This window comes from Diceros bicornis, chromosome 34 (assembly GCF_020826845.1).
Source record: "Diceros bicornis minor isolate mBicDic1 chromosome 34, mDicBic1.mat.cur, whole genome shotgun sequence".
Lineage (NCBI taxonomy): Eukaryota > Metazoa > Chordata > Mammalia > Perissodactyla > Rhinocerotidae > Diceros > Diceros bicornis.
Genome location: NC_080773.1, coordinates 11,079,075 through 11,104,181, shown reverse-complemented (window position 1 = coordinate 11,104,181; position 25,107 = coordinate 11,079,075). Strand labels below are relative to the sequence as shown.

At 38.3% G+C, this 25,107-nt stretch overlaps 1 protein-coding gene across 2 annotated transcripts; it reads right to left on the bottom strand.

The window, feature by feature from the left end:
* Nucleotides 1-1,864: 1,864 nt before the first annotated feature.
* ZNF527 (zinc finger protein 527) lies at nucleotides 1,865-24,879 on the bottom strand. Of its 2 annotated transcripts, XM_058529209.1 has the most exons (5): nucleotides 24,705-24,879; nucleotides 21,855-21,929; nucleotides 18,197-18,323; nucleotides 17,465-17,560; nucleotides 1,865-4,222 (listed from the first exon to the last, which is right to left on the bottom strand). In XM_058529209.1, exons 2-5 carry the CDS (start codon nucleotides 21,885-21,887, stop codon nucleotides 2,649-2,651), a joined length of 1,830 nt encoding a protein of 609 aa, XP_058385192.1. In that variant the 5' UTR covers nucleotides 21,888-21,929; nucleotides 24,705-24,879; the 3' UTR covers nucleotides 1,865-2,648. The 2 variants fall into 2 exon arrangements, with proteins under 2 accessions (XP_058385192.1, XP_058385193.1); XM_058529210.1 differs by lacking the exon at nucleotides 24,705-24,879 and having other exon boundaries at nucleotides 18,207-18,323; nucleotides 21,855-24,674.
* Nucleotides 24,880-25,107: the final 228 nt, after the last annotated feature.

Here is a 25,107-nt window from a genome sequence, read left to right as displayed (position 1 = left end):
TAAAAGAAATTTTAAATATGATAAGCAAAAATTGCATAAACTGTAACAAGGCAGAAAGACGTTCAGCATAATACCAGGTTAAAAAGGAATCCACCAGTTCATCACCATTGATCAGATCCAATAACAAAGTGGAAAAGGTTTTACCAGTGTGTTCTAAATAAATTAGTCCATGTCCTAAAAAGAATTAACTGAACAGACTCAAACTCTCATCTCTTTGGACAGGAAATCTCTAGATAGTCCTAGTAACTAAAAGATACTAATAAGGCATAAGTTTTTAATAATGCTAAAATATCAAGTCAATATATCACAATAAGCCAATGGGTTGTATAGTTGCAGGTAAACAAAATTTAGTACCTCATTGTGGTGTGAGGAGAAACACCAGACTGTAAAGGACAAACACATATGCTAAAGGCATGAATGTAAAAGATTTTATCAACATTACAAGCGAAGTTTAACTGTAAAAACAGACAATCAGTGGCTTGGGTTTATGTCACCTTGGAAGAAGAAATCAGGTGTCATACTTAGATCGAGAATCAGTTAGTGAATAACTCAGACTCTTCACTGGTCTGAGTTATTATTCTTTTTCCTTTAGGCCTGGTGAGTTTACAGTAACCTTGGGGAGGTTTCCAAAATAAGTTATTACTCAACCCTTAGAAAGTATAAAATAAGTATCCCTATACAGCCAGGAGATATAAGAAAGAATAAAGAAATGATGATATGAATTTAGCTTATGATAATAATACACTGTAGATTAGATATGTTTGGCAGTGTTTTATAATTGTTATATTTGCTTCTGTTCAAGGTTTGAAGTATTCAATCATACTAAATCTGTAGTTTAAGTTGTGTAAAGGGAATTTGTCTTAATATTTAAGAAAATTAATTTTCAGGTTTTCATTAGCTGTAAGTATAAATTGACTATTAAAGAAATTATGAAAGTAGTAGTCATTGTTTTGCTCTATGCACATATATAAATCCTATACCCTTTCCTAATTCGTTTGTTCTCTTTTTATAGATGCTCTCCAGACAATGCCCAAGATTCTAACTGGTTCTAGATGTTCAAGGTGTCTACATTTCCATATCACCAAAGTTTACCTCCCTACATCCACTCAGATAAAGTAGGAAAATACTGCTCCATATCCTCATGTTCCTCATTACTCTGAAGAATGGTAATGATTTATTCCCTAAAAATGTTAGGCTCCAACTGCTTTACTTTTACTACTAGTTGAAAATGGCTAGGGGCTGGCCTGGTGGCATAGTGGTTAAATTCTCATGCTCCACTTCAGCGGCCCAGGGTTCACAGGTTCGGATCCCGGGCATTGACCTACGCACTGCTTATCAAGCTATGCTGTGGCAGGTGTCCCACATGTTAAAAAAAGATAGAGGAAGATGGGCACAGATGTTGGCTCAGGGCCAATCTTCCTTACCCCCCCAAAAAAAAGAAAAAGAAAAGAAAATGGCTCATCCTTTCTGTCTGCCAGCCATGTCTTTGTCTGATATATTTAATTCTAAAGAAGTTATCAGTAAACTTCTTAAACCAAGTTTACAATCTACTGCCAAAAGAAGACCTCGTTTACAATTCTTGTTATATTCTATCGTACAATATGTTTAAACACATACTGAAAACAGAAAATCAAATAATTCCTTTAAGATGAAGAGCCATTCATTAAACCGAGGGATCCATTATTCTCAGCTTGGCATTCTTTCTTTAAAGGCCTGTGGTGAGTCACTGCCACAAATGATTTTAACTCCTAACAGGAAAGCCTGCTAAGGAGTTTTACTAGGTGAATTTTTAAAAATTCATCCTTATTGTGAAAGACTAATAAATACTAAATTAATTTTTACCAATAAAATAACAATTCTCTCAGCTTTACCAGGGCTGTGTATTCAACTTTCATATACTTGTTATATCATAAGCTTTCTCCTCAGGATAAATAATTTATGCCATACAAAAGATTAAGGCTTTCTCACAAGTATAGCAAACATAGGGTGAATGAGTCAGGACTCTAATTCCAAGAGGCAAAAATCCAATTCAATTAACTTAAGCAAAAAAAAGGAAATTTATTGGATCATGAAAATGAAGAAGTAAAGGATGGTGTAGACTTCAGGCATGACTGGATATGGGAGATAAAACAATGTCAGCAGATTTCTGTCTCTCATCTCCATTCTCCTCTGTGTTGGATTGATCTTGGGAAGGCTTTCCTCATGTGGTAGCAAAAACGCTACTGGTGAGTTTTTAACCTTACTAAATCCTCGAAACCTGCAATTCCGAAAAAAAAAGATCTTCTCTTACGACCCATAACAATACCTTCATAGGGCTCTACTGGTCCAGATAGAGCCATTTGCCACTCTTATTAATCATTAGGAGGAAAATAATTGGCCAGCTTATGACCAATCCACTGCTCTCCCTGATTAATAGTTTCATTAGCAACATATTCATTGAGGGTGGCGTAAGTCTCAAATGGGGTATAGAACAGATCAAAAAGTAACAGAGGTCTACTACCCAGGCTATTTCAAATAAGGGATGATCATGAACTGAAGGCTTTTCTGTATGTACTACATTCACAGAATTACTACCAAAGAATTCGCTGATATTTATTTAATAAGGACTGAGTGGTGACTGAATGTTTTCTTTTTTATACTTGTTATAATCAGAGAGTTTCTCTATTATGAATTTTCTGATGTCGTCTAAGGGCTGAGGCACAGCTAAAATTATTCCCACATTCATTACAGTTATAGGGTTTTTCTCCAGCATGAATTCTCTGGTGTAGCCTAAGGGACAAAATCTGATGGAAAGCCTTCCCACATTCATTACATTCATAGGGTTTCTCTCCAGTATGAACTCTCTGATGTTGATTAAGGTATGAGCCACAACTGAAGGCCTTCCCACATTTACTGCATTCATACGGTTTCTCTCCTGCATGACTTCTCTTATGATGAATTAGAACAAGCGCATCACTGAAGGCTTTCCCACATTTACTGCATTCAAAAGGTCTTTCTCCAGTATGAATTCTATGATGTCGATTAAGTTGTGAGTCAGTCCTAAAAAACTTCCCACATTTGATGCACTCATAGGGCTTTTCTCCGGTATGAATTCTCTGATGTTGATTAAGGTGTGAGCGATAACCAAAGGTCTTCCCACATTCATTACATTTAAAGGGTTTCTCTCCTGTATGAATTCTTTGATGCAGAGTAAGGGCTATGCGTCTGCTGAAGGCTTTTCCACACTGATTACATTCGTAGGGTTTCTCTCCAGTGTGGATTCTCTGATGTTGATTAAGGTGTGCACTCTGTCTGAAGGCTTTATTACATTCTTTACATTCATACGGTTTCTCCCCTGTGTGGATTCTCTGATGTTCAACAAGGAAGGCATAACGGCTAAAGGCCTTCCCACATTCATTGCATGCAAAGGGTTTTTCTCCAGTGTGGATTCTCTGATGTTGAGCCAGGTGTGCACTCTGTCTGAAGGCTTTGTTACATTCCTTACATTCATACGGCTTCTCTCCAATATGAGATCTCTGATGTTCACTGAGAAAGAAGTCATGGCTAAAGGCTTTTCCACAGTCGTTGCATGCATATGGTTTCTCTCTCCTGTTAATTCTCTGAGGTTGAGTAAAGAATGAGTAACAGCTAAAGGCATCACCACATTCATTGTATCCATGGGGTAGTTTTCCAAAATGAGTTGTTTGATGTTGAGTAAGTAATGAGTGGAAACTTAAGAGATTTGAATAATCATTACTTTCAAAAGATTTCTCCCCAGGAGGAATTCCTATATCTTTAGTAAGGTATGTATTCTGGTTAAATTCTTCACATTTGTTACCTGTCAAAGATTCCTTCTCAGCATGTAGTCTTTTCGGTTCAATTAGGACTGAATTTGGGGGGAAAATTTTATCATAAATATCAAATTTATGTACTTGCTCTACTGTGGGAACTCTTTGTTGTGTTAGAAGTACTGACTTCAAGAGAATGCTTCTCTCAGAATTATTATATTCCTTGTCTCTTTTCACAGCAGAGATTTCCTGAAGAGTTGTCACTTGCCTGAAATGCCTCTCCTGATTTCCCTGATGTCGCTCAAATTCACCCTCATATTTCCAAGCTTCCCTGACATTGGAGCATTTGAGGTCATGACTTGTCAGTCTTTCCATTGCCATCCGCTGGGATATTTCCTCTTCATCAACGTACCATTTTGGAGATAATTCCTTGATTTCATACCAAGACTCCCAGTCTGAAAAATACCAAGAAAGCAAATGTCTCCTTTTTGCCTTCGCAAGGAGAAAGAAAAAGGTTATAGAAGAAACTGAAAAATTTAGTTGGGGGAAGGAGGGAAAAAAAGCACATGGTATGATATCTCTCAAATTGCAATATGAACAAAATACAAAGAAAGCACAAAGAATGAAGAGAGCTGACAGAGGAAGGTACATGTGTTGGTGACGGGAAGGAGGTGATGGGGAAACAGGTAAAATGTAGGGCATCAAGATGCAGATAAAGCTAAATGCCAAGAAGATAAGGAATTGAGAACAACCCATTAGATCATGATCACAGTTTCCCTGCCTCTAGTCTTTAAGGTCTCCAGCCCATCCTGCACTGGCATTCATAAGACGAAAAGCTGCATGAGGGCAGGGATTACTGTTTACTTCTTATTCTTTTTACTGCTGCATCCAGTGCCTAGGACAATGGCAGCACTTTACTGAGTGAATGAATGTTGACAGAATCCTCAATAACTTCTAAGATTTTGTCAGGGACCAGAGAAAAATTATTGGATTTTTTTCTCAGTGTCTAGAAGAAATCTGGAGGTCAGCTTTAGTCATCATTGAGAGAAAAATACTGCTTACAGAATAGATACCTGATCTTTTTAGGAGAGGCTATTGGTTGAGGTAAGGTGGAAAGGAAACTATTTTTTAAAAGATGATCTAAAAAAAAGGAAAATGAAAACATCCTTTTCATGTCACACCACAATAGTCAGCCAGTAGAGTCACTATACAGAACCTACTGCCCAGCACCCTGTGGTAGAGGGAAAAACCATCTGAGATACAGGTCCATCTCACTTTTTTAAACTCTAAGGAGAGAGACAAAACGTGTGCACACAAAAATTCAATATGGCAGATAATGAAGGACTAGTTAATAAAACACAGATTATTAGTAGTATAAGTGGCAGAAAAACAGAAATCAAAACTCACTAGCTTAGTTGACGAATAATTCCTGGAGAATATGAGCTTGATGTTCAAGGCTATGATCAGGCTTCCAAAATACAGTGATTATTTCAGTAACAGAGTCATTTTGATGTTTTTATGTGCTTAGGGATTATTTTAGAACTGCACGTGTTAGCATTTTTCAGTTAATTAGAAACAGTCTTTTCCATAACATTTTCCCATCTGTTGAAAGAAAAGCTGCCCCCAGGGTAGGTCAGCACAAAATTGAAAAGCAAAAAGTATACTGTGCATCTTTCTTCTTTCCAATACACCCTGCACTTGAGGAAAGCCCCTATCCTACCAGTCCCTCCTATGCACAGCCATGGATTTTTTCTTACTTGGGCCCCTATCTCAACCCAGGCCTGAGAGGGCTTTGTTCACTTATCCTGTTAGATCCACACTGTTGCCCATTCTTTCCACAGAAGTACAACTGCTTCACTTCCCTCACCCACTCTTCTAGAAATCTCCTTTCCTGTATCCATCACTCAGGGCCACTATATTCCCTCTTACCAAGAATAAATGTTTTCTCTATACCAGGCAGATGGCAGCTTTATACAATACCTAATGTAATGCTCAGTAAAAGAAGAATGATGGGGGAGAAGACCATGGACATTTTCCAACATGAGAGATTCTGGGGAGCCTGGAGATCCAAACACTCTCTTTAAAACAAAACAAAACAAAAGGATATTCTGGACTTAGGCAGATGAATACTATAGGGGAAGGAAGTTTACATGGGGTACTCCAGGGGAAAGTATAGAGCAGGAAATAAGTATTGTATGTGTGGAAGACATATTCACTATGATTGGAGTAGAGAAATACTCAGAAGTCAATGGTATTATGATGGCATTCAGCAAGAGAGAAGACAATTCACCCATAGTAGTAACTGAATGAGGGGAAAAAGGAAGTTATGCATTCAGGCAAAGTGGAAGAGAGCCAATGGGCATCCATGGGGCACAACATCCATGCGAAACAACACAGCGTTTGGAGTCAACAGTGAGTTTGAATCCTACCTCTGTATATAGCTACCCAGTTATGCTACTTTTAACAAACTGATTATGCTACCTCTTGAGCCTCAGTTTCTTAGTAGGAAAAATGAGGTGACCTCACAAGTATGGTATAAGAATAAGGGATAATATAATTATAACATACCTAGTAGTGTCTGGCCCATTATAGATATTCAGTGATACTTATCATAAAATGAAACAAGTTATTCTTTTTTTTTGTGTGAGGAGATCAGCCCTGTGCTAACATCTGCCAATCCTCCTCTTTTTTTGCTGAGGAAGACTGGCCCTGGGCTAACATCCACGCCCATCTTCCTCCACTTTATATGGGACACCGCTACAGCATGGCTTGCCAAGCAGTGCATCGGTGCGCGCCTGGGATTCGAACTGGCGAAAACCCCAGGCCGCCACAGCGGAGCACGCGCACTTAACCGCTGGCGCCACTGGGCAAGCCCCGAAACAAGTTATTCTTACACTAAGTTATTCTTACACCTATACCACTAGTAGGCTCAGATATTATTACATTTATGTCCAAACAGGGATCACGAAATAGGCTGATGGTCAAGTGGCAAGACAAAGAATGGCATTTCCAATTGATTATAATATGTTGTAACTTGTAGTATGTAATTTATGTAATTTCCAACTGATTATAATCTATAAATGGATGGAAGTTAGAAGTCAAAGTATGATCAACTGTGGAATCCGATCAGAATTACATAGTAAGTAGGCTGATGTATAATGTTGGAAGAAGAAAAGACTTAGTCTTCCACATGCTGAACTGGTGAGCAATAGACAAACTTGATATACTGATGAAGTAAATCGTCTCCTGGCATGAAACCCAGGAGATTCTAGCAGGAAATCTGGAAAAAAAGACAGGACTTATGGGTAAATCTTAATCAGAAGGAGGGAGTTTACTGTTAATGCCCAGAATTCATGTTCCAATGAATAACCTGACCAATGACCCACAGACTTACAGATTGGATCTCCTTCTTTAAAAGACTATATAGAGCCATGCTGTTCAATATGGCAGCCATTAACCACATATGGCAATTTAAACTAATTAAAATACGAAATCTTTAAATTCAGTTTCTCAATCACACCTAGCCATATTTCAAGTGCTCAACAGCCAAATGTGGCTAGTGGCTACTGTATTGGAAAACACAAATACACATCATTTCCATCCTCACAGAATGTTCTATTAGACAGCACTGAATAGAGCTCTAAATATGACAAAGATCTTATGGTTGAATGAGGAAAAGACAGAAAAATAGGGAAAGGAGCCAGTTAAAGAAGAGAGAAACAGAACAGAGCTTTAGACAGAGAAAAAAAAATAGGGGTCAGAACTATCTTATACATCTCAGTAAGCTGAGGAATATGAAAACGAAGAAAGATATCTGGATTTAGTCAAACTAGAGGGGCAGAAGGCAGACTGCAAGTAGTAAGATAATGGAAGAGAATTTGAAGTAAAGGCAATAAATGGAGATTGCAATTGGCATATAAGTAACTGGAAGAGAGAAGGGAGTATGGTGTACAGGAAGACAAAAAAGGTCCTATATAATGTTATGAAATTATTTTAAAGAAGATTTAAATAAACAAAAATATAATCTATAACTGCACCAAATTAAAAAAAATATGCATTCTTGTTTACCCCAAGTTAATTTATATCACGTCAATTTCAATCAGAATTCCATGAGGATTTTATTTCTGAACTTATAAAATTATTTTAAAGGATATAAGAAAGAAAATGATCAATAATATAAAAGAAAATTCTGAAGAAAAAAAGAAGTTTCTAGGATCAATCATATGACCTAAGCCTTGCATTTTATACCTTCCTTCCATTAAAATCCCTATGAAAGGACTCCACCAGGGTGATTTGTAAAATTCTCTATCATTATGGGGAAATGTCAAGAGAAGCACACTTGGAACATAAAAAACCTATGGGATGCAGAAGAGAACACAGCAAAGAGAGGCATGAACCTCTCCATCCTAACCATACCTGGTTGAAGGGAATCTCACAGTAAAAACACATGGAAGGATTTCCATATCGATTGGATCTCTGTGGGGGCTACAGCTGAGGACCAGCATTAGGGGTGCTCTGTAACATTTTTCCTTTTTTCTTTTAAATAGAAATAATATTTATTAGAAAATACTCAAGTAATTAAAAAATGTATAAAGTATACTTTCTCAAGATATCATCCCAAAGACCACTACTGTTTGCGGTTGGGTCTATATCCTTTTAGAATTTTTCCTGTACAGATAAACGCAAATAACTTTCATATACATACTATTTACAATTTGCTTAAAAAATTTTTTTTAACTTAACTTTTTCCATGTCAGTACAAATAAAGCTACCTCATTCACAGAATGGAGGAACCATAATTTAGGTAATCAAGCATCTTAATAGATTTTTGCACTCATATCCCAAAAGCTGAATCACTTGCTTGCCAAAATTCAGTTTTGTTCTCAATCTATTTAGTTCAGTTGTACTAGGTATTTATAATTACATCCTTTAATTTAGCATTTAATTAATTAAATGAGTGCTAAAAGGGAGTTGTTGTTTTAATGAAAACTAAGTTTTAGAAAAACAGGCTAAAAGTGAGTTACTTAAAAGCCTGTTTTTGAATTAAGTGTGGAAGAGAATTGTAAAAGCCTGTTAAAAACTTAAAACTTGACAAGGATTCCATACTCACATGGTTTGCAAATGTTTTGCTTCACTTTAACAGACATCAACAATGGAAATTGTGGATAGTGCATTGTGAGTGTGGTTGATGTAAGAAAGACAATGCTTAACTCAAGTCTATAGATCATATTCAAATAAAAGGCATTGGTGCAATATCAAAAAAGACTAATGAATGTTCACTTTTATGTTATAAAGTTAAAATAAAATGTCTCACATGTGTGTGTATACAGTAGTCCCTCCTTACCCGAGATTTCACTTTCCAAAAATATTAAATGGAAAATTCCAGAAATAAAAAATTCCTGAGATTTAAATTAGACGTCATTCTGAGTAGTGTAATGAAATCTTGCGCTGTCCTGCTCTGTCCCACCAGGGACGTGAATCATCCCTTTGTCCAGCATGTCCAAGCTGTATACGCTACCCACCTGTTAGTCACTTAGTAGCCTTCTCAGTTAGCAGATCAACTGTGACGGTACCACAGTGCTTGTGCTCAAGTCACCCTTATTGTACTTACTAATGGCCCCAAAGCACAAGAGCCGTGATGCTGGCAATTCGGATACGCCAAAGAGAAGCCGTAAAATGCTCCTTTTAAGTGAAAAGGTGAAAGTTCTCAACTTAATAAGGAAAGAAAAAAAATCATATGCTGAGGTTGCTAAGATCTACGGTAACTTTTATTACAGTATATTGTTATAATTGTTCTATTTTATTATTAGTTATTGTTAATCTCTTACTGTGCCTAATTTATAAATTAAACTTTATCATAGGTATGTATGTTTAGGAAAAAACATAGCATACATAGGGTTTGGTACTATCCACAGTTTCAGGCATCCACTGGGGGTCCTAGAATGTATCCCCTGCAGATAAGGGGGAATACTGTATTTTTAATGATTCCTCATAACCAACTTTTAAAAAAATTAATCACAAATCAAATAAGCAGCCTTTACATTGTGTGTTTTTGCATAATTTTATATTTCTATAGGATATATTTCTAAAAGAAGTGTTAAATAAAACTATATACATATTTTAAATATTAATATCCATTGTCAAACTGTCCTCCAAAATAATTTTTATCAATTTACATTCCTATCAGCAACATAAAGTGCATGTCTTCAAACTCACCCACACTGGTTAATGTTCTCAAATCTTTGCCCCTACAAGTAAAGAGTATCTCACTATTATTTTAGTTTGCAATTCTCTGAATATAAAATGGAGCATTTTTATATATTTTGTGATTTCTTCTTTGGTGAATTCTTTATTTACATCTTTTGCACATGTTTTAATTGTACTGTGGATCTTCTAAGTGATTCATAGAAGTCATTTAAAACTTAGGGAATTAAGGCTTTATAAGTTTTTTTCCCCCTCAAATTGTCACTTTTTATTGTCATATCATCTTCATTTATAGCATTTTTGGTAAAACTTTTAAAAATTATGAAGTCAAATCTCTCAGTTTTTCCATAATAGAGTCTGGCCTTATGTTATTTTAAGAAAGACTTTCCAAAAGCCAAAATTATACAAATATTATCCATAACTTTTAAGAAAATCTCTTTGCACCACTGATTTGAAAAGCTACCTTTATCTAACACTAAATTCTCACATATACATGGTTGCACTTCTGTACTTTCTCTATTGTTCCACTGATCTATTTCACTGTTCTTATATCAGACCAATCTCCCTTACGGATAATAGGCAAAATTCTTAAATATTAAAAACTAAACCAAGCAGTATATTAAATGAATAATATAGATGAGCAAGTATGCAATCCAGAAATACAAAAACAGTTCAGCAGTAGGAAATCTTTTATTATAAATTGTTATAGAATTTTTCTATAAGTTGTTATAGAGGAAAAAAAGATAAAAGAGAAAAAAAATTGCCTTCAAAGATGCCAAAAATATATAAAATCCAAAAGCCTTTCCTGATTAAAATATTCACACACAGATACATATATAAAGCTAGCAATGGAAGAAAACAGGCACATTCAGTGTGAAACACCTGAAACAGTCCCATGATGTCACAAAGAAAAAAATCTGATAGCAATTGTTCAACACAGATACGGAAACTGTGGCTGATAAAGTAAAACTGAAAATGAGACAAGGTAAAAGGAGATGTAAATACTAGAAAGGACACTACATCTAACAAATAGTTTGCCTTTTCCTCCTAGGTACACAGGAAACTGCATCTCCCAGCCTCCCTTGTAGCCATGTGACTGAATTCTGGCCAATCAGAAGCGACAGATCCACAAATGCTACTTCTAGGCTGGTCCATTAAAAATGTCCTGAGAGATCTTCCATCCATCTTTACCTCTCTGTGTTCGTGTGTGTGTGTGTGTGTGTGAGTGTGTGTGTGTGTGTCTGTCTGTCTCAATCTCCTCTCTCTCTGTCACTGGCTGGCTTCAGAGGATCAAGCAGAGGACTCCAAGGCTCTAAGAGATGATGAAGCCAGTGGATGAAAAGATGCTGTCTACCTGAATGACAGCACGCAGCAGAGGCCCCAGGTAACCTCACACCGGACTGTGACATGTACAAGATATAATCTTTACTGCTTTTATTCACTGTGATTTTGTTAAAGCAATTAGCTTTATCCTGACTAATAAACTCAGAGAATTGTTGAAAAACTATTAGAATAAGAGAGTACATTAAATGGCTAGATAGATGATAAATATATGCATATTAATATCTTTTCTGTATACCAACAATAACCAAACATCTAAAGGGAAATAAAGCTATACAGTAAGGAGAATAGTGTAGCATTGGTTTAGGAATGAATAAATAGATCAATGCAACAAAAAACAGAGGACAGAAACAAGATCATGCAAATAGAAGAACGTGGCATATTATGGAGGTGGCATTATAACCAACAGGGAAGAAATGGATTAATCAATAAATGGTATTGGGAAAACTCCATGTGAAAAAAAACCCTCACACATCATATGTTAAAATTAAAGTCCCCGTGGATTACAGGAGTAAGAGTGAAAAACAGAACCTTAAAACTATTAAAAAATAATACAGGAGAATATTTTTATGTCCCCAGTTAGGGGAAGATCTAGTAAACATGACTACAATTTTTTTTTTATCATTACAAACTTCTGGGAGAGAAGACACTGCAAAGTTAAAAGGAAAGGCACAGTCTGGGAAAAGAGAACACACACATACTATATAAAAATGATTAATGTCCAGAATATATACAGATGTTCTCGAAATGAATAAGAAAATCATTATCCCAAAGAATGAGTTAAAAATATGAGCAGATAATTCACAGAAGAGAAAAACTGAATGGACAATGACTTTCTGGAAAAATGTTCAATCCTACTAAGCAAATTAAAACAACTTTGAGAGCATTTCTCTTCCACCATACTGGCAAAAATTTAAGTTTGACAATATCAAGAACTTAAGTTGGAGAATATCAAGAGAATAAGGAAACAGGAACTTTCAGACATTGTTAGTATGAATATGAAATAATACAATCACTTTCAAGAACAATTTGAATATCTAGTAAAATGTCCTTTCCCATGCCCCGGCAATTTTACTTCTAGGTGCAAATCCCTGACAAAGTCTTATGTGCATGTCCACGGAAACACAGCCTGCTTCTATGTGAGACACCAAAAAACAGAAAGAATCTAAATGGCCATCAGTAGGAAAACTGTTAAACAAAATGTGATAAGTTCAAAACACAGAAAACTATACAGCAGTTAAAAAAGAATGGAACTATATTATAGATTTACCAAGGATAAAGATCAAAAGCAATGGTAACAAAAGCAAGCTGCAGAACAAAATGTAAAGAATACTATCTATGAAAATAAAAACATTTTTTTTTCTACAGATGCATAAATGTTTACAAAAAATGTTTTAAAAATGGACTGGAAGGACATACACAGAATTCATGACTGTCGTTGGTCTGAGAGCAAGAGATGGAGGAGGAAAGTGAACTGAGAATGGGGAATGAAGAGAACTTGCACTTAAAATAGTGTATCTCTTTTATCAAAAGTAAAACTATACAAAAATATTAATAATGATCAATTCTGGGTAGTATGTATTTGTTATATTATTGTCTATACTTTTCTGTATTTTTAACCTTATCAATAGAAAGGAAAAAAACATTTCCTGAAATAATAACTTGACTCTCCATCCTGAAAAGAACAAATGTACCAGGAAAAGTAACCCAAAACGGTTAAGACTGAGACATGCCCTAATAAAATGACTTTAAAATTAAAGAACCATTTGGGAGATCAGAACAAAATACAAAGTTACGTACACATAAAGGAAAAACATCAGCTGCCATCAGACTTCTTCATAACAACATTCAACACCCATTCTATACTAGACATTTAAGGAAAGAATGGCCAATTATGAACAAGGTAGAACTTGGGGGGACATTGTTTCCATGAATCCTTTTTGAGGAAACTGCCAGATGATAAACTTCAGACAATCAAGAGAGGTCTAGAGAAATTTCAGCAAAAGAACTATGGAAAACACTGAATACATTTAACTACAGAACTAAGACTAAATGGAAGGTTGGGATAAATGTGACAGAACAGCACGTAAATATAATATGCCTTGAAAATGTAAAAAGCTCACAACTAACAAAATTTGGGAAGAGAAGGTGGGGAGTAAAATAAGCCTACATACTGACTTAACTGTAACAAGTAAAAATCAAAGGCTAGTTTTTTTGGTTTTTTTGTTTTATTTATTTATTTCTTTTTGTGAGGAAGACTGGCCCTGGGCTAACATCTGTGCCCATCTTCCTCTACTTTATATGGGGCACCTCCACAGCATGGCTTGCCAAGTGGTGCGTCGGGTGCGTGCCCCGGATCCGAACCGGCAAACCCTGGACCGCCGCAGCAGAGCGTGCGTACTTAACTCCTTGCACCACCAGGCCGGCCCCAAAGGCTAGTTTTTAAAGCTGACCAATCAAGAAACAGAAGGAATAAATACTGTCTAAATAAACAGAGCACTAAAACAGATAAGTGAAAGTTTTTTCTAAAAACTGTAAAAACTAGAAAATATAAAACAATATACAGAATTAAGCCCAAACATTTCAAAAATATTATTTTTTTTTTTGAGGAAGATTGGCCCTGCACTAACATCTGTTGCCAATCTTCCTCTTTTTTCTCCCCACAGCCCCAGTACATAGTTGTGTATCACAGTTGTAGAGCTGTAGCTCTTCTATATGGGACGCCACCTCAGCATGGCTTGACGAGTGGTGAGTAGGTCTGCGCCCAGGATCTGAGCCGGTGAATCCCAGGCCGCCAAAGCGGAATGCGCAAACTTAACCGCTATGCCACCGGGCCGGCCCCTAATCTGAACTTTCACTTATTAAATTGAAATGATATTCAGATCAGTTCACAAAGCGAAACTCAATTCTATACTGCATATAACCCCCACATTTAAAACAAAGGGATTCTAAAAGTTGAAAATAAAAGGATGGGTAAAGGCCCTAAAGAAAGTATAAAAAGGCAAGAAACAGATTCTCCCCAGGACCTGTGGAAGGCAGGGAGGCTGGTGACATCTTGATTTTAGCGCTGAAAGACCCATTTTCAACTTCTGACCTCCAGAGCTATAAGATAATAAATTTGTGTTGTTTTAAGCCACTATGTTTGTGGTTACAGCAGTAATAAGAAACTAATACAGAAAGCAGACTGGTACCACCTTTCTGGAGGGGAATTTGGCAATTCCTAACAAAACTACACATGCACTTACTCAGCAATCCCACATCTAGGAATCTACCCTGAAAATACAGGCTCAACAATATGAAAATACATATGTACTAGGTTATTTATTGCAGCATTGTTTGTAACTGTAAAATATTGCAAACATCCTATATGTCCACATATTAGAGAGTAGTTGAATAAATTACCATAACATCCACATAATGAAGTATTTTACAGCTGTTAAAAAAATGAGGAAGATCTCCATGAACTAATATTTCTTGTATACATAGTTAAGTGAAAAAAGCAAAATGCAAAGAGTATCTATGGTATGCTACTCTTCATGTAGCATACAATGAGATATAAGAAACTATATATCTGCTCATTTGTGCAAAAGAAAGGTAAAAATGACAAACTTGAAAAAAAAGAGACTGGTAATCTACAAGGGGTGGGTAAGAAAGGGGTAGGAAGATGCAGAAAATAGAAACAGGATAGTAGGGATGAGGAGGGAGCAGGTATATAGCTCTGATTCTTAGCAGCAAAGTAATGTTTCAGATACCGAAAACATAAACAATAAAAACCAACCAGGACGTGGCAGGAACCCACAATAAAATACAAACAGTAGCAAATGAACCTAAAAGAACTAACCTAACTTTGGAAAACAGTATTTTGACTGAATACGGTAAGACTAAAGACAACAAAAAAAGAACCATATACAAATAATGTAATCTAGTTAGTAAATTTTTTTCTCACAGAGGAATAGGTTGGAAATTCTGAAGCTACTGTATGGGTAAAAAATACTAAAATTGAGCAAATAAGTAAATACATTATTCCTCATTGTCAGAAAAAGAAATTAAAAACAAGTAAAGGAGGAAGGCTACAATAAACCCTGTGGAACAGGACTAGAATCAAGGCATCAATATAAACTGATGATTTTAATATATAAAAAGACAGAAGCAGAAATACAGAAGTGTGTGTGTGTGTTAGTATACATTCATATATTTTCCAGCTCAATCTGCTGTGAAGGCCTAGAAGAAATGACATCCCAGCAGCAATGAGCACACCTGGCACCTAGACGTTGGTTTCTCTTTTTTTTTTTAAATTTAATATTTATTTATTTAGTGTGTGTGTATGAGGAAGATCAGCCCTGAGCTAACATCCATGTCCATCTTCCTCCACTTTATGTGGGATGCCACCACAGCATGGCCTGACAAGCGATGCGTCGGTGCACGCCCGGGGTTCCGAACCTGGGCCGCCAGCAGCGGAACGCACTCACTTAACCACTACGCCATGGGGCAGGCCCCTAGATCTTGGTTTCTCAACATCATTTCCCAATAAAAGGAACCAGGGCTCCTTGGAGAAGTGGTTGATTCAAGTCTGGGGCAAGGAAAACAAGATAAACCTAGAACACCAGAACCGGGAAGGAAGTGCTCAAAAATTGTATGGGGTCATGTTAAAAGGTCAAAGGAACCAACTTGAAGGAGATCTCAGTGGTCAAAGCTGGAACACTTTGAGTGACAAAATAATGATTCATTGGATTTACCTCACAGAAAAAATAAAAATCCATGATTCCATAAATATAAATAAATAATTGAATATATAAATAAATGGGAGAGAAGGAACAGCTCATCCCTACAGAACAATCCTAATTAATATAGTAAAGAAAAGAGAGAAATGGAAAAACCAACAATAGGTCAACACCACGGTAATAATTGTTACAGACAAGATCCAATGGGCCAATGGATGCTAAAATTAGTGGGCAAAAGTTTCAGAAGAAACTAAATAGTCTCAAAGTATCTCCCCCAAGATATTTATTAATTACAAATAGAAAAATAGTAACTTTACAATGGAGAAACCCGGCAGACACCTCCTTCACCAAGTGACCAAAGTTAACATCATCGATAATAAGACATATCGATATTATGAACCCTTTGTATGACGCAATGAGAGGGACACAACATTATTTCTGCGGCACTCTTCAAAAATGCATTACCTCAATTTAGTCATGAGAAAACATCAGATAAACCCAAATTGAGTACAAGCAGATGTAACGAGCCATTTATCCAGAGTGAAGCATATCAGAAGACTCTGGGAGAGATTTCTCCAAGAAGATAAAATCAACAGATTACCTAATGTGTCTGACTGTCTTAAGAGATTTACACAATTGATGGGGAGTTGGGAATTGAGTTAGGAATACATACATAGAAAACTAAGGAAAAAAACAAATAAATAAAACCTCCAGATAATTATTAACTCCAAGAAAAATAAAAAGTTGTATAGAAAAAGTAATCTTGGCATATGAACAGCACAGCTATGACCAGCATTTAATAGCCATAATAATGTAAACACTGATCAGTGAGTCAATCAAAATTATGATATTGGTGAGACAGGAGGATGGGAAGTGTGTGTGTGTGTGTGTGTGCGCGCGCGTGCGTGCATGGGTGCACATGCGTTGGATTCAGGATAAGAAAGTACTAAATTCTTATTTTCTTAGTGAGAAGATATTGGATGAGGACTAAACCTGAAAAAAAAATCAAGAAATAGCAACATAAACACATTTGTTAGAGACATGAAGGAAACACCAAAAGAAGCTGTAAAAGTAAAGAAAGCGGATCCCTCTAGGGAGAGGGAAACTGGGGCGCAGGGCAAGAAACTGCCTTTTTTAAGGGAATAAGCCTTGTAAAACTACTTGACTCTTTAAACAATGTGCATGCATAATTTTGATAAAACTAAAAGCTCTAAAAAAAAATCTAGGAATGTATACAATTTTGACCATAAAGGGAGAAGGACTGAGATTCAGGGTATAGGTAGAAGTATTATAGAGAGTACAGTGTGATAGAAGCAGGGAGGAAAAATGCCCCCTTAAGCCCAGGGCAGCCTCCTCACATGCAGCCCTTCTCATGACCACTTGGGCTGGCACCTTACAACAGCCCTCCCTGCCAAGCTCCCCATCACTCACCTGCATATTGACCATCTGACATCTCTCTCTCCACCATCCAAGGCTCCTTCCCCTGCTCCAATAAGGAGATCATGTTGGGCTTAGAGATGGAGAGTCCTGTTTACAGGAGAAGAAAAATGAGAGGGAGAAGGAGACAGATAGATAAATAGACAACTCAACTTGCTATCGCTGTTCCAGGACTCAGACTCAATCTCTGGGTCATTAGACAAGAAAGGGCATCAGAGGAAGGGCCACAGAATGGAATGATGCTTGTATGGAGGATGAGGGAGTTGAAGCTTCTTCCATAGCAGCAGTTCTCAAAGTGCTAGAGCAGAAGCACTATCACCCCAGAACTTATTAGAAATGAAAATTCTCAGGCCCCAACCTAGACCTATTGAGTCAGAAACCACAGTGGTTCTCACACTTTAATGGGCATCAGAATCATTGGAGGGCTCATCAAAACCCACACTACTGGGCCTATTCCCAGAGTTCCTGATTCTGTAGGTCTAGAGTGGGACCCCATAATTTGCAATTTAACAAATCCTCACACCATACTGATACTGCTGTTCCAAACCATCATTCTACAGCAAAGGGAACTATTCATTTCTAACTCTATAAAACTACTTCAAATTATTTCCTGGGAACAGGAAGTAGAAACTCCCTGAGCACTTAAGATGCCCTAGATATTCCCAATGGAGGAAGCAAAAACACCCAGAGGGAAGATTTTGAATTATGGGGGAGAGATATCCTTACCAAGCCATACCAAGTTCCTGTAGTTCTCCAACATGACATCTCTGTATAAATCTTTCTGAGATGAGTCCAGCCATTCCCACTCCTCTTGGGAAAAATCTAGAGCCACATCCCTGAAGGTCACCAAACCCTGAAATAAAAAATTGTTTGCCAAGTGCTCCCACATGGTCGTAGCAGAAAAGACGAATTCTGCCCGAGTTCAAAGCTCTAAGTGGTCCAGGGAAAATAATTATTGGGGAACAAGTACATGCCCAGGTTTGTCAAATATTTTGAGAGAAAGAGAAATGTTAGAAACAGACTCACCCCTGGAAGTTTTCACATTTTTGTGAAAGAGAAAAGATATATACATAAGAAAAAAAATTAGCTTATAGCATGAAATATGAGTTTATAAGATGAAAGTATATGAGCTAAGGCTAAGTTTTATGTTACATATGCTAAGTATCAAGACATTCTTATAGGGAGAATTCTTTTACGTTCCCCAAACTAGGATGTCAGATGCGTCAGAGTAGTGAAGGAGGGCCTTGAATGGGGCTTTAACAACAGTATGGTCTGAAATCTAGACTCTATATGTAAGGAGAAACTTGCAGGAATGTATCTTGAAGAAATAATGAAGCATATATGAAGAAGTTTAGATAGAATTTTCATTGGAAGCTTATACGAAAAAATCTGGAAAAAACTTACATGCCCAAAAAGTAAGAGTTTAGGCTATACCACTGAACTATAAGCTGTATGAGGGGAAAGATATCTGTTTTATAAGCTGATATATATCCAGTGTCTATTACAAAATCTGTTACATTGTAAACACTCAGTAAATATTTGCCACTCAGTGAATAAATGGTGAAATTTCCTATAATACATCCATATGAAGGAAGAGTACTCAATGCTTAAAAATGACAGTTCCATGTTGCAGAGAATGGTCTCATTTTTTATTAAAAATAATGAAATATCAAATACGGTTATTCTACATAGTAAAAATAAGGATGAATGCACCTAGAGGAAAAAAAAATCACACAACTACATAGTGTTGTGTAACTTCCGTGTGCCCCTCTACACTTCCCTGTGTCTTGGGAGGCTGACCTGTATTGACTATATCCATAGACTCCCTTTCCCCACTCCATTTTCAGCTGGGTTAAGTCACATGCAAGAGACGGGAGGGAGGCAAGCGAAGCACAGCATTTATTCCCCTGGCTCCCTCCTTACAGCATCACCCTGTGTGGTCTCTGTCCTTCAGGTGAATGTCACAATGCCTGTGAGAGGCCTCTCCACTCAGATCCTCTGTCTCTGGGTTCAGTCCTGAAGTTAGTCAGGGAGCTCTGCCGTTATGAGCCCCAGGGGATGGCACTATCCTTTGTAGTTTCTCTATTTACTTGTAAATAGTCCTCTTTTGAGTTTCTTGCCAGAACCCTGACTGATAAATGCGTTGACTCAATGTACTTCTAGGGTATGACCAGAGATCCCACAAAACAACCCTACTGCATTTTCCTAATAAATTCACTCTCTCACTCCCCCATGACTGTTTCATACCTTCTCTCTCTCAAACCACCACCAATTCCTCCCCTGTTCTCACTTTGAACTTCCTCCTCCTCTAGCCCACCACATGTACTTACTGACCTGTATCTGAACTCACATATTCTGCCTTCCCTCTGTTACTACAAAGAAAACTCGAGGCTCCTATCCAAGACCAATCCCTTTACTTGTCCACACAAGGACATTGTTACCTCTCTCCCTGGTAATTATCAGGGAGATATCAGGTTATCTCTCTCGTATTACCAGTATTTTCTCACTTTACTGGACTATTCCTATCAGTATACAAACTGATGCAATATCTTCCATCTTATAAATAGATAGATAGATAAATTCCCCTCCATGATCTCACTCTAGCTACTGTCTCGTTTCTCTACTCTTAATAACAAAACTCTTCCCAAGAGCTGTTTGGATCAGTGATGTCCAATAGAAACACAACACAAAGCATATATGTAGTTTAAAATTTTTCAGTAGCTACATTAAAAAAGTAAATAAAAATAAGTAAAGTTAATTTAATAATATATTTTATTTAACCCAATATATCTAAAATGTTATTTCAACCTCTAATCAATATAAAATTAATGAGATGCTTTACATTCTTTTTTGTACTGAATCTTCAAAATTTGGTAAGTATTTTATGCTTACAGCACATTTCAATTCGGAGTAGTCATATGTGGCTACTGGATACATTACTGGACAGCACAGGTCTAGACTCACTGTCTCTAGTCTCACATTTTCGCCTTCTATTTTCTCTTGAACACAATGTATTGATGCTCTCACCCCAATCACTCTATAAAGTAGCTCTCATCAAGGGTGTCAGTAGCTTCCACGTTACCAAATCCAGTGGTCAGTTCTCAGTCTTCAACTTCTTCAATCTCTCTCGGAAGAATTTCAATCAGTTGACCATTCCCTCCTTGAAACACCTTCTACTCTTCACTTCCAGGACCGACCCTCTTCTGGTTTTCCTTCTACACCAGTCCTTCTCAGTCTTTTTTGCTGGTTCCTCCTCTTCTTGTCAGCCTCCAAATGCTGAATGCCCTAAACTTAGTCCTCAGATCTCTTTTCTATCTACATTCACCACAATCCTATCCTCAAGATAATCTCATCCTGTCCCATGGCTTTAAATACACTAATGACTCTCAAATTCACATCTCCAGTCCTGAACTCGAGACACAAAATCAATATGCCACTCGGATATGCAACAGGTCTTTCAAACAATATAACTAGGACTCAATTCTTGATTCCCACCTCACCCTAGCCTGTCTTTTCATATCAGTAAATAGCATGACCATTTATACAGTTGCCCAGGTCAAAAATCTTTGTAGTCATCCATGACTTCTTTCTTCCTCTCACACTCCAAAACCAATCCCTGACCAAAGCCCGTATTTTCTATCTCCAATATGTACTCAGAATCTCACACCTCCTATGCTGCCACCATGGGCCAGGCAGCTATGACCTCCCACCTGGATTACGGCAGTAGTCTCCTGACTACCTGCTCCCACCCTTACTTCTCTGCTATCTATTTTCCTTTTAAAACATAGATCAAATCACATCACAAACACTCCAATGGCTCTCCTTCACCCTTAGAACAAAACTCGAAGTTCTGGTCATGACTTTCAGGGGCCTACATAATTTGGTGCCCACCTACTCCTTTGACCTCACAGTGCTCATTTCCCTCAAAGATACTGGCTCATTGCTATTCCTGGAACACATCAAACATGCTCCTACTATAGTAACTTCGTACTTGTTATTCTTTCTACTTTTAAAGCTCTTCCCCAAATCTCCACAAATCTTACTCCCTACTTTCAGAGGTTTTTCTTTGCTTAAACGTCACTTCCTCAGAGAGGTCATTCTCAACCTATTTATTAGGGCACTTGATAATCACACTCTATCCTCCACCTCACTTGCACTCATCTCCAACACACTAAATCATGATCCATCTAAAGAGGACAGTTCTGTTCCATCACACATTAGAGCACAACACTGAGTAGAAAAGATACTAAATGTTTTGTAGAAGGATTATATGAACAAATAGTGGAGAAAGTGCTCCCCAGGCTATTTGTGACTCTCTCTGAAGTCCCAAAGTCCTGAAAAATGAGGTGGAATTTCTGGAAACAAAGTGAAAACATCAACTTACCTGGGACATGGCTTTACAAAGTCCAACAGCCATTGCTCCTTTCTTCTTCAATTTTCTCTTTTGGAGAACAAAGTCCTGAGAAGGGAGAGTTAAGGAAGAAAAAATGGCAGACCAGCCCTGTGTGGCTGATCTGAGACTCACAAAGATAGAATTATTGCTCCTTTATGGTCCCCACAGCCTCCTTACAGGGGCCAGCCCTACCCCTTTCTAAGACCTGAGAAAAAGGCCAAAGCTGAACTTAACCTCTGAAGTCTTGACTGATATTAAGGACACATAGCCTGAACTCACCAAAATCTCAAGTCCATCCTATGGCCGACAAGGTGGTTTATGATCTGGCCCCTAGCTGTCCCTTAGACCTCATTTCCTACCCTTCTCCCCCTCACTCACCCCACTTCAGGCACACAGGTTTCCTTACAATTCCTCAAACACTGTGCACACTCCTTCTTCAAGGCTGTTGCCTTTGCTTTTCCTTCTGCCTGGACATGGCTCACTCCTTCTCTTCACTGCTACCTGTTCTCAGTTGTCACCACATCAGAGGGACTTTCCTGAAACTTCTATCTAAAGAGAATCTCCCTTCCAGTCTCTTTTTCCTTATCCTAATTTTTCTTCTTCTTAGCATTTAACACAATTGGACATGTTACTTTTGTTTGTTTGTTGTTGCCTTCCCAAACAATACCGTAAGATCTAATAGACCTAGGATTTGTGTGGTTCACTGGTGCTAGAATAATGCCAGAACAATTGTATGTACTCAAAAAATATATGATAAATGAATAAATAAATCTTACTGTGCTCCTGTAATATAAATAGTGATGTTACACATGTTGTATATGGCATTATCTTATTTAATCTTCACAAAAATGCAAAGGTAGGTATTATTATCCCCACTTCACTGACGAGTGATATTGAGGTTCAAAAAGCTAAAACAACTAACCTAAGTCCTAAGAGTCAAACTGCAGTGTGACCTCAAAACTGGTCCTTTTTCAAGACACCACAATATCTGAATGGGAAATATTCAACATAATCTGAGGAATCAACGCCATATAATTCTTAGAGAAGCATCTTCAGAGATGGTAGATGTTACCTTTATTACTCCACAGAAATGCAGCCTGAGGCAAACACTGCCAAATTTTAACCATACCAATAACAAACCACACAGCCTGAAATATGTTTCTTGTCCTCTCAGAGCCAACATTTCTTCCTTCTGAAAATGAAGCTAGTTGCGTTTGACCTAGAATTTAGAATACCAGACCCCCTAATTCTAGGCTACTCTGCACTAGTCAATTCAAAAGTTATTTCCTTAGTGCAATGCAGCTTTAAAAGCCTTTGCAACCTGAGAGGAGAATCAGTGAAGTATTCTTAGCATCTGGGAACCCTAAATAGCATTTGCATAAAAGAAATGTCTTTTAAGTTTCTGCCTGCAAATAGCTGTGTATCTCTTGGGTAATATTTTCCAAGTTTGAGATGAGCCATCAGTCTCTGCAAGAAGGTGATGTTAATGACTTAGACCTTATACATCCCCCAGGCACAGGCTGACTCTGCTCCTTCACTCATTGGCTACATAACCTTGGACAAGCTAATCCGTCTCTCAGAACCTTTCTTTCCTCACTGTCAAGACTGCATGAGCCAACTCCTGACATAGAGAAGTGCCACCCTTGTTCCAGCTTAGATTCTACACACACATTCAGAGAGGAAATGAGAACAGTTTTCTTTATTAACTGAGAAAGCACCAAAAATTTAGCTCTCTTGGTACATCAGAAAAAGAGCCATGGATCACCCTCTCTCAGCACCAAACGTGGTAGAGTTTTGACAAGGACAAAGCTAAAATCTCAAACTCCACGGCCTAAGGAGAGGAAGATGGGCTTTCAGGTTGGGCTTTCCTCCCCGAGAGGCAGCCAATTTGAGGATGGTCTCACTACAGTGTCTTTAGACTGGGTCCTGTGACTCACAAGCGGATTGAAGAGAGACCCAGATTAAGTTCCCAAGTCTCGAAGGTTCCTAGTCCGAGGCCAGGGACAATCCTCTCCAACACCCTTAGCACCCAGAGCCCCGATTTTTCATTCTCACAATGTGGGAAAGATCAAGAGAGTTTAGTAATTAAAAGCAAGGACTCTGGAGCCAAACTACCTAGGTTCAAGTCCCCGTTCTGTCACTTATTAACTGGGTGAACTTGGGCAAGTAATTTTAATCTTTCTGTGTCTCATGATCACACATTAGGTTTCACATATACATACAAATTTTCACCCAATCCCACTCATATACAGGGTCACACAATCACACTCATAATGTCTCACACACATATACAGTCACATTAACATAAAGATATTGGTGATGATACATAATTACTCCAACAGACAGTCACACACAATCTCATACACAGTGACATACCACACAAGGTCACACATCCTGCCATAATTACTCATACAAAATTATACCTGCAAAGACAGATGGTCATGGGCACCCAATCACACCTGCTGTCACATACATTCAAACAGTTATATCCACAGAGACAAGTGGTCAAACATAATCACACACATTCACACAGCGACACACACACAATGTCACACCCGCAGTCTCTCACCAACACAATAACACATAGTTATAGCTGCAGAGAGAGTCACACAAACACACACACACTCACAGTTTTATACCGGAGACAGATGATCACAGTCGCACACAATCACACACACAGTGACAGACAAGATCACATGCTGTCACACCCGCAGTCTCTCACACGGTTACACATGGTGACACAGTCTCCCCAAGAGCGCCCGCCTGGTCCCCATCCTCGTCCACGCCGGTCCACGCCCGGCCCTGACCTCCGGCTCTCGCGCGCAGCCAGGCCCAACTCACCTCCCCGCGCCGCGGACTCTGGAAACCCGCCCAGCGACCCGAGACCCGCGACGTCGCCTCCCAGAATCCCCCACGGGGCGGAGCGGGGCGGGGACTGAGGCGCGCGACACCCCGAGCTCGGCTGGGGAAACATCCAGCTGCAGACCTGGACCAGCGACTCAGCTTTTCCTTCCGACTCTGCGAACTACTAGCCCCAGAACGCTTTGCGCCGGGGGCCTTCTGTGCTGAACTACATTTCCCAGAGGGCCCCAAGGCCTGCCTCTGCTTCGCGCCTGCGCCACAGGGGCCGCGGCCGTAGATGCGCGGACCCGGAGCGCTGTGTGAGACCCTGCGCGATCCTGGGCGCTCAAGTGATCTTGAGCGACTGCGTGTGAGGAAAGGATGAAGCCGCGCGCATCCGTGA